This window comes from Vanellus vanellus, assembly GCF_965231255.1.
Source record: "Vanellus vanellus genome assembly, chromosome: 2".
In the NCBI taxonomy this organism is placed as follows: Eukaryota; Metazoa; Chordata; class Aves; order Charadriiformes; family Charadriidae; genus Vanellus; species Vanellus vanellus.
Window position 1 is genome coordinate 145934294 of NC_138906.1, and position 16152 is coordinate 145950445.

Sequence of the window (16152 nt, forward strand, 5' to 3'; positions counted from 1 at the left end):
TTAAAGGTATTATACGTATAGCAGAATATTTTGAAGTAATTTATGAAAATTCTCCTCATTTCCTACCTTTGTCTTTAAGCATCTAGACAGATCTGGGGGGCCTCAAAGGGCAATTTTTATAGTCCTATTCTGTGCCTATTTGCATTTCAAGGCAATCAAGACTCTAAAAATATCCCCAAGAGGTATTGATACCAGGAGAATGATGTTCCATTTCATTAATGGTTATTTAGTTTTTCTTGAGGGTTCCTTTATCTTCAGAACACATTTGGGACAGCCATGGGATAAATTAAGTAGGATTAAATAATACTATGACTCATCAACATACAGGAGTTCAAGATATACTTAAATATGTCTAACAAAAAAGGTGCTGCTGATCCTTGTTCCAGTTGTGTTCCTCTTGTTAATTGGTATGTAAGGTGCTTTCTTCTTTCAGCTTTGACTTTTCACCGAGTCGTCTTCGTTATTCAAAGTGCCATAACGTGAACTGCGAGAATCTGGTTGTATTTTGCCTGTCAATTTTTTTCCTAAGGAAATGGGGTGAGAGAAGGGAAAAACAACAGCTCTGTGAAGAATTTTAATAAAACAAATCCCCCACCAATCCATCATTTAAACATTCTTTGCTCAAGTAATCATTGTTTTCATTTGACTAGTTGTAACAATAGCTTGGAAAAACTCTGAAAAATTCTTTGAAAAATCTGTTGGGAACAGGAATAGAAATTAAGGGAACAGTATATTTATTAAATATGACTAGAGCACATTTGTGACTCAACTCTCCTAGGTCATCTCATTATCTGATATCTCATTTTCAAACAGAGACAGAAAAAAAGCCCTACTTACCAGGAATAAGTCCACAGTCAATAAAAAGCATTTGAAAATGCTCCTCTTTTTTATTTCTTGCAATTACAAATACACCAAGGAAAGATAGGAGACACCTGCAAAATAACAGTGGCATGGTATCATTAGAAACAGTTCACTGCATCTGAGATGAGAATGTCTTTCCATGTTTCTTTTTCAAGGACTTCCAAACCCAAGCTGCTCAGTTTATAAAGAAACTTTTCCTCCTGGCAGCTCTATAAATTCATCTTGGGCTCTCTTTCAGTCCGGTTTTTGCCTCCTGAAGCTTTATTATCAGCTCCAAAAGCTCTACAGGCAAAATTACACTTTCAGCAATATATACCTAATCAAATGCCTGTGAGTGTGAGACCACAACCTTTGAATCCCTGAGCAAATCTTCACAGAGCATCTAAGCTAGCATTCTAGCATTTGCAATTTCATTAACAGCTCAGTCTAGCTGCAGACAATCAACATCTCTGTTGTTTTTCTCGTTTGACTGTGTGTCTCAGGGGCAAGCTGTAAGCCAGGAATGATGAGAAACTGCTATGCTTGGATAAATCTTCTATCCGCTCTGTGTTGGACACACAACCACTAATTCCTGCCTGCCAAATACATGGGTCGAATTTGCTCATCTCCATTTTCTGTCACTTTTCCTGCAGTCAAACAACATAACGGTTGCGTGCACCTACTCTGATCCGACTGCAGAGCATGAAGATGTCTGTAGTTATCAGCCCCATTTATTTGAGAGCACAGCGGCAAGACACCTCCAGCAGTGCTGGGGGATGCTTTTAACCATCTCACACCCATTGTCAAGTAACTGTCACCTGTCCCCAGAGCTGTTATGGTGCTGGTAGCCAGCAGGAGGTTTCTGCTCGCACAACACCTAGGCCATTCTTCTAATATTTATTGTTAACAGCTTCTTAGCATGCTCTGAACTTTTCCGCAGGCACAGGAAGATGAGGGAGAGATATTATAGTACTGCCTCATAGGCAAGCAACTCATATAATTGCCCACGCCTAGTGGCAGCAAAGACCAGCCGGACACGCAAGTGGAAGGTAACATGGGAGGAGATTTCTCCCAGTTGTAAAAGCACCCTCTATAACATGATCTTTGGTGGAGAGCAATGATTTCTCCTTCCTGCTGGCGGAACACATGCTGCTGGTTTTTCATTCCATCACAAGATTAGTAGTTCATAAGTGTCTCACATTTTTACATATTTGGATTCAAAACCAGGCCTCCAAACTCCCAAAGCACAGACATCAATCTTTCCTTTAATGTTTTTTTATCCTACTATAATGGCTATTCCATAATACTTTAATAACAAGATGGGTTTCTTCTTACTGAGAAAAGAGGGTTTCTTCTTACTGAGAAAAGAAGGGATTCCACAAGGCAATGCAGTTTCAGTACAAACATTAGTGCAGATTTTAGGTTGATAACACTTACCCGAACAGAAACATGAACACATTCAGCAAAGCTGCACTTTGGAATTCCCGATAAAATACGACCCCTGGAATGTGACAGAAACAAGAATTGCAGATCTTGACTGGCTTCCAAGTGATATGAATTACAGCTGGGAGGGTCAGGAGCAGTGTCATGCTCAAACGGAGCAAAAAAATCCCAAATAAGGTATTAATACGCATTGTGATGGGTTCCCTTTATGTGCCCATATTCCATTATCTAGGCTTTCTCAAGATAGTGCATGGGACTGGAGAAGATTTAGTCTACCGTGTTGGAGCATGTGCTGTGTTAGTAACTGCACAGATGCAGGTATTTTTTGCGTTGTCAGCAACAGTTTTTATGCAGGTCAAACTCAAGGCCTTATTCACAAGCAGAGTCGTACCAATATAGCTAACAGGTTCTTCATGGTTTTAGTTAAGCCACTCCAACAGACCATGTGGACATCTTAACTCCAATTGGGAACAGGTTTTCGATAACTAGCTGTGTCCCCGGTGTTTACACAAAGTGAAGAGCTCCAGCAGCCAAGTTTGCCAAATCTTTCTGGCTGAAGGGATCACTAGCTCTTTCTGGTCACCCCTCTTCCAGGAATTAGCACCTCTGCAGTGGAGGTGCCAGAACCAGATGTGTATCTGGATCTCAGCTGCCCCAATTCACAGCCAAGTATATTAGCTTTAAACCACTGATGAGCACAGTTTTGCTTAGAAACGCCAGAGTGTGAACCAATGCAGCTGAAGTGTGACTGTATCTTCAAAGGCTGTAACTTGGGACTGGGGAATCATGAGACGAGGTGTCTTCTGCGAGCACCCCAGCAAGATTCAGCAGAGGTTGGTCTTCTAAGCCCTACACTGGTTTAACTAACCTGGTGCAAATGCATGTGTATCCAGTCTCAAAGCTATTAAGCCATTCCTGAATAGGTACTTGATCTTTTAAGGCGGCCCAAGGCCAAATTCCCCATATGGTCACAAGAACGCAACTCCCTTTTGGCACAAGTCTCCTCTTAGTCACAAAGTGTAGGTCTTTTCTAACACAGGTGCTGAGGCAATCTGTGCGTGAAGCTAACTCCCCTTCTCATTAATGGCAGCTCTGCATGAGAAACTCCGGCGCAGCAATGACAGGAAAGCCCCCAGTGTGTGTTAAAATGAGTCATAAATGTTCTAACAACACGATCATTTTGGCTCATTGCTGATACAGCATCTTAGTCGTCCTCCTTGCTCATGTTATTACACTGCGCATCGTTCCCAAGATTTGCAGTCCCTCTTTAACAACACTGAGTTCAAAGTTGTCACCCAGAATAAAATGTTAAATGCTTAAAAGGTCTTTGGAGTCATTTTATTTCCTTCACTTAACCTAGAATTCCACCTTCTGAAACTGAATATACACTAACTACTATGAAACACAGCTGGTTGTCATTTGAGTAGTTTGCCAGGCTGTTAAAATTACTCTACCAGTTCGGATATGGAGAGGCTGGCGTGCACATGGTAAACGCATTTACTGGATGTCAAGATGAGGATAGGATAAATGCAGGTATTTCTAGCAAGCCAGCAAGGCACAGTAAACCATACAAATAAAATCTGGAAATGCTAGAATTTGATTATTTTTATTTTGCTTCAAAAGTTGGGAACTTATTCATTTTTCAAAACTTAAACACCTGTCACTTAGGAAAAACTTATTTTTGTGAAGACAAACATGACTGGTTTGTGTTCCTGTTCACAGGCAGTAATTCTTGAAAGCCTGATGTTTAGAAAATCGTTCTGTAGGGGCAGAAGGCCAGAAACAAACCTGAAATGATGGCACTGGTGGTGAAGAACACAAAATTAATGGGCACAACTTCTCTCGCTTCGTACAGATGCATCGCTTGATTCAAGAACCTGGAAGACAGGTGTTATTGTACCTCGTGCCTACAGGAGGTTCATTGCACTTTCAGTCAGGTTAAACCACTTTATGTCAGTTTAACAATAAGTGTGACCGTTTCTTACCTCAATAGCACCTAGCCCTGCACAGATGCATATATCTATTGAATTTACCTTCTGGTTTTGACTCTGCAGGGTACAAACAAATACGCGAAAGCAAGGAAGTTGCCATGGATTCTTCTGGCCATAGGCTGTCATTGGAGAGTCCTTTGAAGCACTGTTGGAAAAATTTTGTCTGCCACAGATAAGGGAGGAATGCTAGGGTATTACTGCTTACGGTTTGCATCGGTTCTTGGAAGCAGTGCTGCCTGCGAGCAGCCAGGGACAAGTTGCTCTAATTTAAACAGGTTATGTAAGGGTATATTTCCAGCACGGACATGAACATGCAAGTCCTTGTAGGAACTTTTTCACTTTGCTGAAGTCCACATTGCTGCTACTGCTCAATCCAGCTTGGCTAAAACACATATATGTATGTTTATCCATGCAATCATACCCCAGACACACTCTTTCCTGACGGGAAAGTCCAGGAAGGTGGCTCCAAGCCTGTGCTCTTTGGGTTGGAAACTCTCTGCTGTGCTCCTCAGAAAGGCAAGACAAAGCCTCATCGGAATCATGAGCAAGAGTGTGCAGAAGCATACACTGCACACAAACCTGCAAGACTAAGACACTGGCCATGGAGAAGCCCGCACAGTCTTCATCAGCCCATGAAAAAGGCAAAGCAATTAACCCCCTTGTATGGAGACCAGAGCTATCAACATTTACACACAGCATGATGAATCATGAGTGTGAACTCTCAGATGCACCAGCAGATACTCTGTTATGTGAACGGTGCATTTCAGACCAAAAGAGAAAAATCAGGAGGCTGCAGAGCGTATTCAAAACCTATAAAAAGAACCACATTCAAATGTTTCACTGATACAATATATGCGCACAGTAAAAATCCAAGCTTGGATCTGTTTTAGCCATTAAAGTAATTGCATGGTTATTTTAGCAACTGTTGAACAGTCTCCATGGTGCTTTAAAAATAAAGAAATCCTATGTATCCACAGGATAGTCAGGATTTTGAAGTCATTGAAAACACCTCATTATTTTCTCCCATTTGCAACAAACTCGGTCACAGGGACTAAACCAGTGATACCAAGGCCCAGCATTGAATCCAGGAGGATGTTGCAGCACAGGCTGTTCTGAGCTAACACACGACAGTCAAATAAAATAAGAGAGGAAACAAATAAAATGAAAAATTTAGACTGACAGCACAGTCTCTGTTAGAAAACGTGTCCAACAGAGAAGACAGAATGAGACACTGAGCCCAGGGAATGAAATGGGCACATTTCACTTCTGTTTTAATTTCGACCCAGCAAATGAAAGAAAGAAAAAACTGGCAAGATGGAGAGGTTAATTCAGCGGCTTCCCATTTACCAAGTTTTTATTTCCTATTTTAAATGCCCTGAGCTGTCCTCCCAGCGAAGACAAGCTGGGTGTAAATCACTCTATAATCTGTTACAGGGGAGTTCCCGAGTCAGCCATGGAGAGTCACTGCATAATAACGCACGGACTTTCTGATTCCACATGGGAATGGTGTGTTCTGCCACGAGAAAGCTGGGTTGGCTCTTCTACCGGAAAATAATCATGCAAGTAAACACTCAGATTCGCACTGGAGCGGTCTAGATAAGATTACTGAATGATGCTATCAGCACCTGAAGCAGAGGGACCGGCATAAAGGGAACGGACTCTCTGTTCAGCTGCAAGTCATATTTTACCGTGCTGCCACCCCCAGCAATCTGCAAAGGCAGCATAAAACAATCGCTCAACAGGCCAGAGGCCAGCAGGGAAAACTTGGATGTCCCCTACTCACCAAAAGTTAACTATTTCCTAAAAAGGTACAGGCATACAGGGTAACAAAGCGCAACATGCAGATTTAACAGAGGCGGGGAGAAAGTTGGGGTAAGCTCTCTTTTTTGGTCTGATATGGTGACATAAGCTAGGGAAAAGAGATGCAGAAAGACGGTAAACATGGCCATTTGATTATTCAGCAATGAAGGTTGCTGAAAGTAACAAAAAAAAATTACAAAAAAAATTACATAAACATAAATTTCATTTCATGAGTTCCAAACCTGTGCCAAACTAGAACTAAATTGGGTAAGACCTTGTATAAGGTGATAATGAAATGAGGGAGCATCTGTGTCATTAATCAATTATAAACTGAGAAATAAAGCCTAAATAAACAATATAGTCAGCTGGAGGCAATTCATGCATCTGTCAAGGCTCTGCCAGGAATTTGTTGCCTTTAAGTGCAACTTGGATCTGAAATAAAATGACAGATAAATGGGTACAAATGTTAGGAGATAAGTAGAAACTCACTTACTTGACTTGGAAAACACAAGAAGTTGCCATTAAAACAATCATGATATAAAAAACGGGGTAAGTTAGCTGCATTTTCCCCTTTGCAGAGAGTGTTATCATGCTGGCCACAGCCTTTACAGCAACGACAGTCAGCGACGCTGAAAGGGAAAGGGAGAGATTAGCGGGGCAGGATTCACAGCCGGCACCTCAGAGCATCAGTAGGGGAGGACAAGGTGGCAGGTCAGAGCCACAGGGCTCATAACCTAAAGACGCACTGAGGTAGGATTTGGGCACCGAAAGCCAAGCATTTGATTTTACAAACACTCGCTAAGTTACTGACTAAACTCAGAGCGGCCTTAACTCCACTCCATGTGTGCTTTGTGTTTTGCTTGGAAGTTCTTGTAGCAATGAGGTCTGCAAAGCTGCATCTACCCAAAGTTTCCCAATTTTCCCACAGGGTAACTGAAGTTAGAGTCAGATAAAATCTTGCTCTGTGTGCATGTGTGAGAGAGGCTGAGCTCAGGTAGAGGAAAGAACTGGATCCATTTCCCACTGCTGGGCACACATCCTAAACACTGGACTACCAGATCGAGGTGGTACAACAGCCTCCACATCTTCCAGACATACTTTATTTAGCTCCAGCTGCTAATTTGGAGCCCACGTTGCATTATTCAGGAGAGGCCTGAGAGGTCTCGTTATCTTTTCAAAGTCGCTGGGACACCTCCTAATAGCAGCCTGCATGTGACACCAGCAGCCTAAAATAACTCCTCACCCTCAGGATTTCTCTGCTGAGATGGGAGCTGGCCGAAGCTGGCCAAAGCTGACTTTTGGAGTCACATCACAAAGCATCTAACTCCTCACCCCTGGTCTTGTACAGAGAGCAGTCAACCAGCACAGGGGGCTGTGTTTCGTTTCAGGGGCCAGGCTCATAAGACCATTACTGGATTTAGCCCACTGAGTAGAATACTTCAGTAGTGTGTTTTCAATCCATTTAGTCACTGTCATTGCATCAGCACAAACAAATCTCAGACAGCAGGCAATGGTTTTAATGCATGTCGCCAGTTCAGAGGAGTCATGCAATATACATCTTTCAGAAAAGGGACTGACTGTTCAGCTGAGAGTTACTTTAGATTTCCTTTTGGAGCGTGCTCGTGGTTTGTTGAAGCTATCCCAAGCAAGCTGTTATTACTGCAAGTAGAATGTAACAAATTCAAAAGAAACAAAAAATGATAAGAAGAGTCAGGGTGTGGAGATGACCTTTGAAGAGAGGCAATTAATCGTCAGAAGCACTGTCCCCAAGCTGGGATCCAGTTCCAGCCTCTCCCAGAGCTGAGGAGTGTTGGATTTCGGTGGTCTGATTCATCCTCCTGTAACTGCAAAATTCAGACTGGCAAGGGAAGCTGCACTGTGCAAAAAGTTCAGGCCAAGGCTTGGGAGTAAAGGTGGGGGAAGAAGAACAGATTCAGGTCTGTGGTTTTGATTGCAAGCATTTTTCTTAGAGCAAGTCCAAAAGTTCAGGGGGAGTTGCGTACGTCTTGTGATGAACCTGTTTTCGTGACAACCTTTCCACCTAGTACTTCACTTCTTGCTCTGTAATGGAAATAGATGGAGCGGTTTAACAAACACAGCAGCAAAATTGAGCAGAGGAGGTCAAATCCAGGCCTGCAGTGGTGCTAATGGTATGATAAAAAGTCAAAAAACCACACTCAAGCCCCAACAAGCAGCCTACATAAAAATCAAGATTTGCACCCTAATGTGGGGGAGTTATTACTTTAAAGGAACACTTACAGGTAAAAATCAGTAGTTTGAATTGTCCAACTAAGGGTAAAGACTGCTGAAAAATAGTTTCTGATGAAAGGGTAGTTTCCATCCCTTAGAATTTTAACAACCCAGAAAAGAAAGCATAAGGGTTTGGTTTTTTTTTTGTTGGTTGGTTGGCTGGTTGGTTGGTTGGTTGGTTGGTTGGTTGGTTTGGGGTTTTTTTGAAAAGTGGAATGATCTTTTTATTTAAAGTAGCCATGGAATATGTTTCAAAACCTAGGAAATAAATGGTTTTCCTATCTCTGATAGAATGACCCCCCCGCAAGGCTAGTGTGACAAATGATGTCACTTTCCAGCTGTTAGGGCAGGAAACTCAGAAATCCCACTTTAATCTGAAACATTTCCCCCCAAACTTATGATAACTCCCAGTATATACATGAGGTAAGATAATTCTCACCAAATGAACTTGCAGAGTTTTACTAAGCAAAACATTTGCAGATTTCACAATCACCTCTGTATTTTCTTCCCAATGAAAGTAGCTCTCATATCCAACGAAGCACAAAGGCTGCCTTCTTTTTAAAGAAACATTTCTACATTTTGTTTACATCTGTACAAACCCTCCACCAGGAGTGTATCGGTGCAGATATGAGAAAAAGCAGAAATCCCCTTCCACAAGCTGCCACCAAGAATTTTCTGCGCAGACACCCCAAGCCTCATCCACCCCTCCCACTGCCAGGGCTCTCCGAGGGCAGTGTGTGTGGCAGACGGCTGGGAGCAAAGCTGCTGGGACCTCTCTCAGACCTCCATCACTTTGCTCAGCAGAGCAGTTGGAGAGCAAGCCGAAGGCTTTAAGTGTAGCTTTGTGGGGATGGCCAGGCACCAGGACGGCTGCAGGAACCAGAGCCAGCCCCAGTTCTGGGTTTCCTGCTCAAGGGAAATGTCAGTATTTCAAAAGTTCCCATGAACCAGGATTTGTTTGTTTGTGTCTTTTTTAATAGACCAGAAATAATGACACATTTTTCCTGAAGCTGCATATGCTCACCAAAATGTCAGCAGCCACCGGCTGAAATTGTTATTTTTGGTTGATTGCATCCTGACCACCAAACTGTAGTTAGTGCCTGCTGTGGCACGAGTTTGCAGCCCCGCTGCTGTTCAGCAGCTCCACATGTCTCTTTGGCACTGGTGGCATCAGGCCTGGCAGGCTCTGTGGCAAAAGAAGCATGCAAGGCTACGCAGCCCAGTGGCCCAGGTCTCCCAGAGCCATGTGTTGACCCTGCCTGGGGCAGCCATCATGGTGGGTCTGCCCAGAACTGCAGCCGTCAAGTGCAGAAGCCCATCTGGGGGTCTTCAGGCTCCCAGCTATGTGACAAGGAGGCTGGACCCACTTGTCACTCAGGAGCACGCAGTGCTTCGTGCTCCTCATGACAGGGTAAGAAGCTGCAGAGCAGCTCAAGTGAGCTCTGCCAAAGCTCCGAGGCTCCGTGCTAGGAGCTGAGGGCTGGCTGGACCCACACGTCACTCCTCCAAACCAAGAGCGGTCAAACAGTTAGTCCTAAGGCTTTTGGAGCTCTTCCATCTCTGCCTTATGCAGGGAGCATGGAAATCCTTCAAGGCTTCTGCAGAGTACAGATCCTGATGTTCCTAGTGCTGGGAAACTTGTACGGGAGGACTGTCCCAAAAAAGAGTATCTGAAAGACTGAGCCTTTCAGCCAGGTAAGAAACCAGTCAGGGGTCTGAAGGTAATGGTAATGAATGGCAGGTAATGAATCCGTGAGGGTTTTTCACCTTCATTTAAATCCAAATTGTATAACTGGCAAATTTTAGTGAAATTCTGTTTTATCAAAATACTCATGACCATTAGCGCCCACTCATGACCATTAGTGCCAAAGGTCCATTAGAAATGTGCTTTATAAGTCTTTGTAGACTGATACGTGCACCCGCTGAACTCAGTGGAAATATAACCATTGGCTTCAATGGCACACTTCAAGCACCTTTCACTTCAACCAAAGTAATGTGGTGTCCCATCAGGGTTTCACGGAGAAGTGACAAGGCAAGGACAGCAGAAGACAGGGTGGCGACAAATTCTTAATATATCCCTGCAAGAAGTGGAGCTTTAGAGATAGACTCCTGACATTTTTCAAAACTGATTCAAGTTTAACTTGGTAGAAAGCTGCCTGATAAAATGATCTCCCTTGTTTCCCTGGGTATTGATTGTGGCAATGTTAATCAGCCGGCAAACTTCAGTGGCCCGCTGAGGTCTTGCTATGCTTCCGGAAAGGTGGTAAAGTATGAAATGTTGCATGTGCAAACAGGCATAGATAATTCAAAGTTCCTGTGCAGTCATAGCATATCTCTGCATTTGCTGATGGAGTGCTTACAAGATCTTAATCTGCTCTGTTTTAAAGAACTTATTTCCACAGCTAGCCTGCTCTCCGAAACAGTTTCAAACAGTCCCCTTTCCCAGGATCTAAAGCTAAAGCGTTATTTAAAGAAAAGCTATAGAATACCATTGCACACAGCATAATAATTTCAGGAAATCTGTAAAAAGAGATAGTCCCAGCAATAAGCATAGAAACTGTGTTTCATAATCGGCTTTTCTCTTCCAAAAGAGACCACAGTAAAAATCATGGGAAAAGTTTCGATGATTCTCATTCAGCACTCTGCTTTGAAATGGCCCTAATCTAAACTAGCTGGGGAGGCTGTGACAAGGAATTATCAAGTAACAGACAGCAACATTAAAGTGAATAATATGTTCTTACCCAGTAGTGCTACCATCATTAACAAAACCACGATGTGCTTCACAGACTTTCTTTTGTAAAAATAGAGGAGAATGCAGAATATTATAATTTCTAAGATCTGAAAATATAAGGAAAGAAAGTTAAAGCTGTGAAACTATGTAATAAATCCTTCATTCAGGGTCTTTGAGATGTCACATTCATTTTCTCTGCTCTAACAGTTCAAAGGAGAATTATTTTATTAAGCATCTTCTGCTAAAAAATAACCTTATTGCCAGTTGACTGATCTATCAAACAGTTGTTGTCATTTATCTTTCCTATTATAGCAGAAGTTAAACTCTGAGCATTTCTTGTTCCTTTGGTTTTTCTTTTTGTGCTTCTAGCTATAGTTTGTCACTGGTAGCATTTTTAATGTGACAGCAAAGATACCCATGTTTATTGGTAATAATTCGTACAGAAACTCTGCTTATAATTCCTATGGAGTAAAGCATTTACCTGGCGGAACCGCAGTCTCTCCTTGGTATTCCTAGTGTCACTCTTTGTGACACACAAGCTTATTTTTGCTACCCTCTTTGCCCTTCTCCCCTGTCCTACTAAAAAAAGTGCCCCCAAACACTGTCCTTTTGTTCAAAATTTCGGCCATACATTGTAAGAAGGAAAATATTTATCTCACGCTGTTGTTCTTAAATCACAGGTACCTGTCAAGTGCTTACCTTGAAAAGCTCAATGACACACTACCTGACCACACTGCAGGACATCTGCAGTTGCTGAAGCAGCTTTGCCTACACTGTGCACGGTTCAAACTTGTTCCTTCAATAACGCCTGACAGCTAAATAACAGAGAGTTAAATTTACTGACTTGCTGTTAGTGTGTCTCTTTGCAGATTCCCTTAGTAACTCCTGCCTTTTGCCATCTCAAAAGGATGGGTATTCTCCCTCCTACCCACGTTGCCCAAATACCCCTCTATGCCTAAAGAAAACAGTAAGTGCAAAAGCCAAAAATCTTCTGTGAAGCCCAGAAGACTTATGAAAACAGCGATGATGGACCTCTGCACTGAGAGGCGCTCAGAAGCCTGGTAGCCTTAGAGACAACATGAAGAAAGAGAAGTTTGTGCACATTAGAAAGTAATCAAATGGGGGAAAAAAGACAGAAAATGAGATTGTCATCATTAATGAATCTGGTTATTGTCATTTTTTACCTACAAAACAAGCCATACAAAAACCTCACATCTATCTCTTTGGTTTTGTCACCAACATATTAATTTATGTTTTATAATGCCACTCCACTCTTAAACCGGCAGTCGCCATAAGGCAACACTAGACACGAGAAGACCTGGGTGTTGCGCTGATGAACTTTCCAAAGAAGTGACTGAACAGTTACTAGCAGCAGTTATATAATGTAACATAGCCGATTCCTCATTTTGGAGAGTGACTGCAGCAGGAAAGCAGTCATCAGCTACATTCAGTTACTAAAATTTTCTACTGCACTCACACCTCCCCCAGTTTCGTAGTGTTCAAAAATATGAACAGAACATAATTATGCTTTAATTCATTTTTTATTTACCTCCACACTGATCCCTTGCTCCCAAAGACAACTGAGAGACAATTGCATCCCAGAACGTTACAAACACAAATCTGGATTTTATACCAACTTCCTTTTAAAAAAGTCAAATATTTATTGCAAGATGTAAAAAAAAAAAAAAAATCAAACTTTTTTTTTTTTTTAATGTGTTGAATCTAAGAAAGCCTTTTGCTCTTGGATGAAAAAAAATGCATTCCCGGACTAATCCTTGTTTAATAATCTTTCCAGTCTCTTGTGGAGTGCTAGTCTCATCTCCCTCCAGAGGCACTTCCTTCCCCACCAGGCTTGCACCCAGAGGTGAAAGCTGGGCCACCAGCTGGTAGAAAAGAGGCCTTTGCCTCGGTCTCACAGTCAGTAACTCGGCCATCTTCTCCAGCTTTGTTCAACAGTGTAACACTGGGTATGTCTAAATCAGGAACCGAGGCAGAAGTCATGTTAAGATCTGCAGACATGTGAGTTCATCTTGGCCTCCCTGTGGAAAACTACGACAGGGTTTTGAGGGAAGTCGAGAGCAGAAGTAAAGGTAACAGCTTCGCTCTTCGTGTCACTGGCAAACGCATCTTAGGGCCAGAGGGGAATATCACATTATCAGGCTGCAGCTACAGCAGCCCCCAAATAGCTTCAGTTGCTATTTTGACAGTGAACAATTGTTAACAGAATAGAAGAAAGCTGTGCTAAATAAATATTCCCCACACAGAAAGGTGCCCAGGCTAAGAAAGATCTTCCAGAGATGTCCCAGGTATCCTTTTCCATGACACACCAGTTCAGGACTGGCACACAGGATGCTGTGACTGGGATGTGGCCATAGCACCAGGCGACAGAGCACTGTGAGATCTGCTCCTCCCCGAACGCAAACCTGAGCACCCACCACCTCTCCCAGGCCCTTGGACTGGTTGCCACCGAGTGTGCAGAAACCCATGAGACAGCCCTACTGTAGGCAGCCAACTACAACTCAGGTATTGATTCATTTTATATCCCCTAGACAACTTCAATCACAATGCCAATAGAGGGAAGCACCATCATCTGCCCTGTCACGTGGATTTCAAACTACGCAAGAACAATCATCCAAAAACAAGCCCAAGGACAGTCGCTGGCTCTAACCGCTCCATCACACCAGCTCTGGTGCTGCATTCCCTCTTCCACCTCACTCCGGCCCCCAGAGTGGCAGGTAGTGCCGAGCACCACCGACCTTGACTGAGCCAAGTCACTGTTGCTGGCTCTGTCCATCAGCCCTCCACCAGTCCTCATGCTGTCATCAGCTCTTCTCTTGCTAAAGCTACCGTAAGGCTCCACTTTGATCTCCTCCTGTTTGAAAGCAAAGAAACCCTCCAAGAAGACTCACTTCTGAAAGGAAACAGCCAAGAAAAACCATGAAAAGGACACAAGAGTCCCTGATGGCAGCTCTGGAAGGGGTGCACAGGTCTGTGTGCTTGGCTGCTTCTGCCTCCTGGGGAAGCAGTGGTGTAGGGCCAGAGATGGTAGTCCTGTGGCTGAACCTGGGGGACAAAGATGATGTTTGCTTTTCAGGGCTGTTATTTAAGTTTACACAGCTCTGTCCAGTCTTGCACACTAAGCACGAAATTCAAACAATCAGTTTTCACTTTGTGCTGCCCAGCAGCCAAGCTATTCTTCCATGGTTCTGTGCCGCTTGGTGACCCACCAACATGTCACCTTTAATCACAAGACATGAGAGAGGCCATCACATTGAGTCACACTGCAAGCAGAATGCATGGCTCCTAACAGGACCTCGTGCAGACAAGGACCCTCCTGGGGTGCTCCAGCTGTTGCCTACGATTGTCTCCTGAGAATTACCAAAAATAGTGCTCGCTCTCATAGTTGATAGTTGTGGTCGTGTTAAATACAAAGTCCAGGAATGGGAAGTGCGTAGATTATATCAGCTTCAGATATTCTGTTCAGAGGAATTGAAGGATCTTGACCTGCTTACAATCATTTTTGCTATTATAACTAATCTCTACTGAAGTCTCCTCAAGCCGACATCTCATCAACATTTTTTTATAATCATGATGTTTTCCATGTTCCTAAGCATTACCAGAAGGCTCCAGAACAAAATACCACATTGTCTGCCTCAACTCTTTTTCTGAGATATACAGCAACATCGGGACCAATGAACCAGGAGGGTCTTCTAGGCACTTTGAAGGAAAAGTAGAGATGCTTTGAACCTGATTTTACGGAGATTAAATATTAACAACCCAATACTCACTATGCTTCTGTTTAGGGAAACATAAGAGCTTCATCTATAATTGATGTCTTCTGTAGTGACTCAAAGTGCACATAAGCAAAAGAGGAAAAAAGCTGAGCTAGGATAGTCATTTTTGCTCAGACATGATTATGCTACTGCAAAGTCTCAGAAGGTGACTCAAAGTTGTCTCATGTGGGAACTAGAGGCTATTTCTGCAGAACTCCTCTGATGCCAGTGGAGTGCCACATGGGGATGGTTTATCACCCACACAGAACATTTTGTACCATTGGGGCTTTGTATTTCTCAGCAGACCACACTTCGGGGCTACTTTTAGAAAGACTGTTGGACTGCATTATACTGCTGTACTGTCTCCTCGCTATATATTTATACTGGAAACTCTGCAACTTCTGCTGCGCTTTTTTACATCTCGGCAGCCAACCTGTGCTAGGCATTTTACAAACAATTATGAAGAGCTAGTTCCCCGCCCAAAGAGAATGTTTACAGCGGGGTTTGCTTGAACTTCCAGCAGCATACCAGGATAATCAGGCTGGTATCTCAGAGTCTCTTGTGGAGCCTTTCACTCCTCCCTCTTCTTTGGACAGAGGAAGCTCAAAACAGATGAATCCAGGGAGCAGAAGGAACAAATAAAGCTTGATATGTTGTTGAGTCAACAAGATTTGCTGTGTACTTGCTGCATCCTTCCCTGCAACTCGTGCTGTACATGTAGAATTAGATGCTGGCTGAGGCAGGGAAAAGAGAGAAGAGGGGAAAGAAAGTCCAGGGGTTACCTACCATCTCCTCATAATGTCTCCTAAGAAAAATACAGCACAGTCTTCCTAGGCTTTCAACTGTGTTGTTATTAACTTTTCCTGAAACAAGTTCAAAAAAGTTCTCAGGCAGGAAAAAGCCCTTTTCTAGCAACCTGTTGGTTTTAAGAAAATGTGACCAGTGTACAGTACAGGAATTTCTGGTGCCACTGGGTGTGGATGGGATGTTTTCTCCCTCTGCCATCTCTACACAAAAGGGTGAGTCAGCAATTTAAAATCAGTGCCTAAAATGCCAGGCTGTTTTAGTATCTACAGGTGGAACTGTGTGGTAGAGGGGGATATTCAGTAGGAAAGAGAGAGAGTCCTCCAGTGGGTACCAGTTCCCTCTCCCTCTGCTGGTTACGTGGATTTGCTGAAGCTCTTGCTGAGGCTGAATCTACCCTTACTGAGTACCCCAAAACTCTTGGGCATTACCTTCAAAAGCCTCTCTACTGCCTGATTGAAAGTGCATGTTTTGATTTATGCAGCACGATCATTAATTTCTTCCACTGAGCTGTATCACC

General features: G+C 43.1%; 1 protein-coding gene across 1 annotated transcript in view; it reads right to left on the minus strand.

Annotated features, from left to right (window-relative positions):
* Nucleotides 1-429: 429 nt before the first annotated feature.
* Nucleotides 430-16152, minus strand: part of NIPAL2 (NIPA like domain containing 2) — a gene marked incomplete at both ends in the record, with an annotated part of 50324 nt that continues 34601 nt past the window's right edge. The window contains 6 exon segments of the mRNA XM_082479564.1: nucleotides 430-524; nucleotides 838-932; nucleotides 2278-2341; nucleotides 4072-4160; nucleotides 6568-6703; nucleotides 11066-11162. Of these exon segments, the coding sequence (XP_082335690.1) occupies nucleotides 430-524; nucleotides 838-932; nucleotides 2278-2341; nucleotides 4072-4160; nucleotides 6568-6703; nucleotides 11066-11162 (576 nt within the window).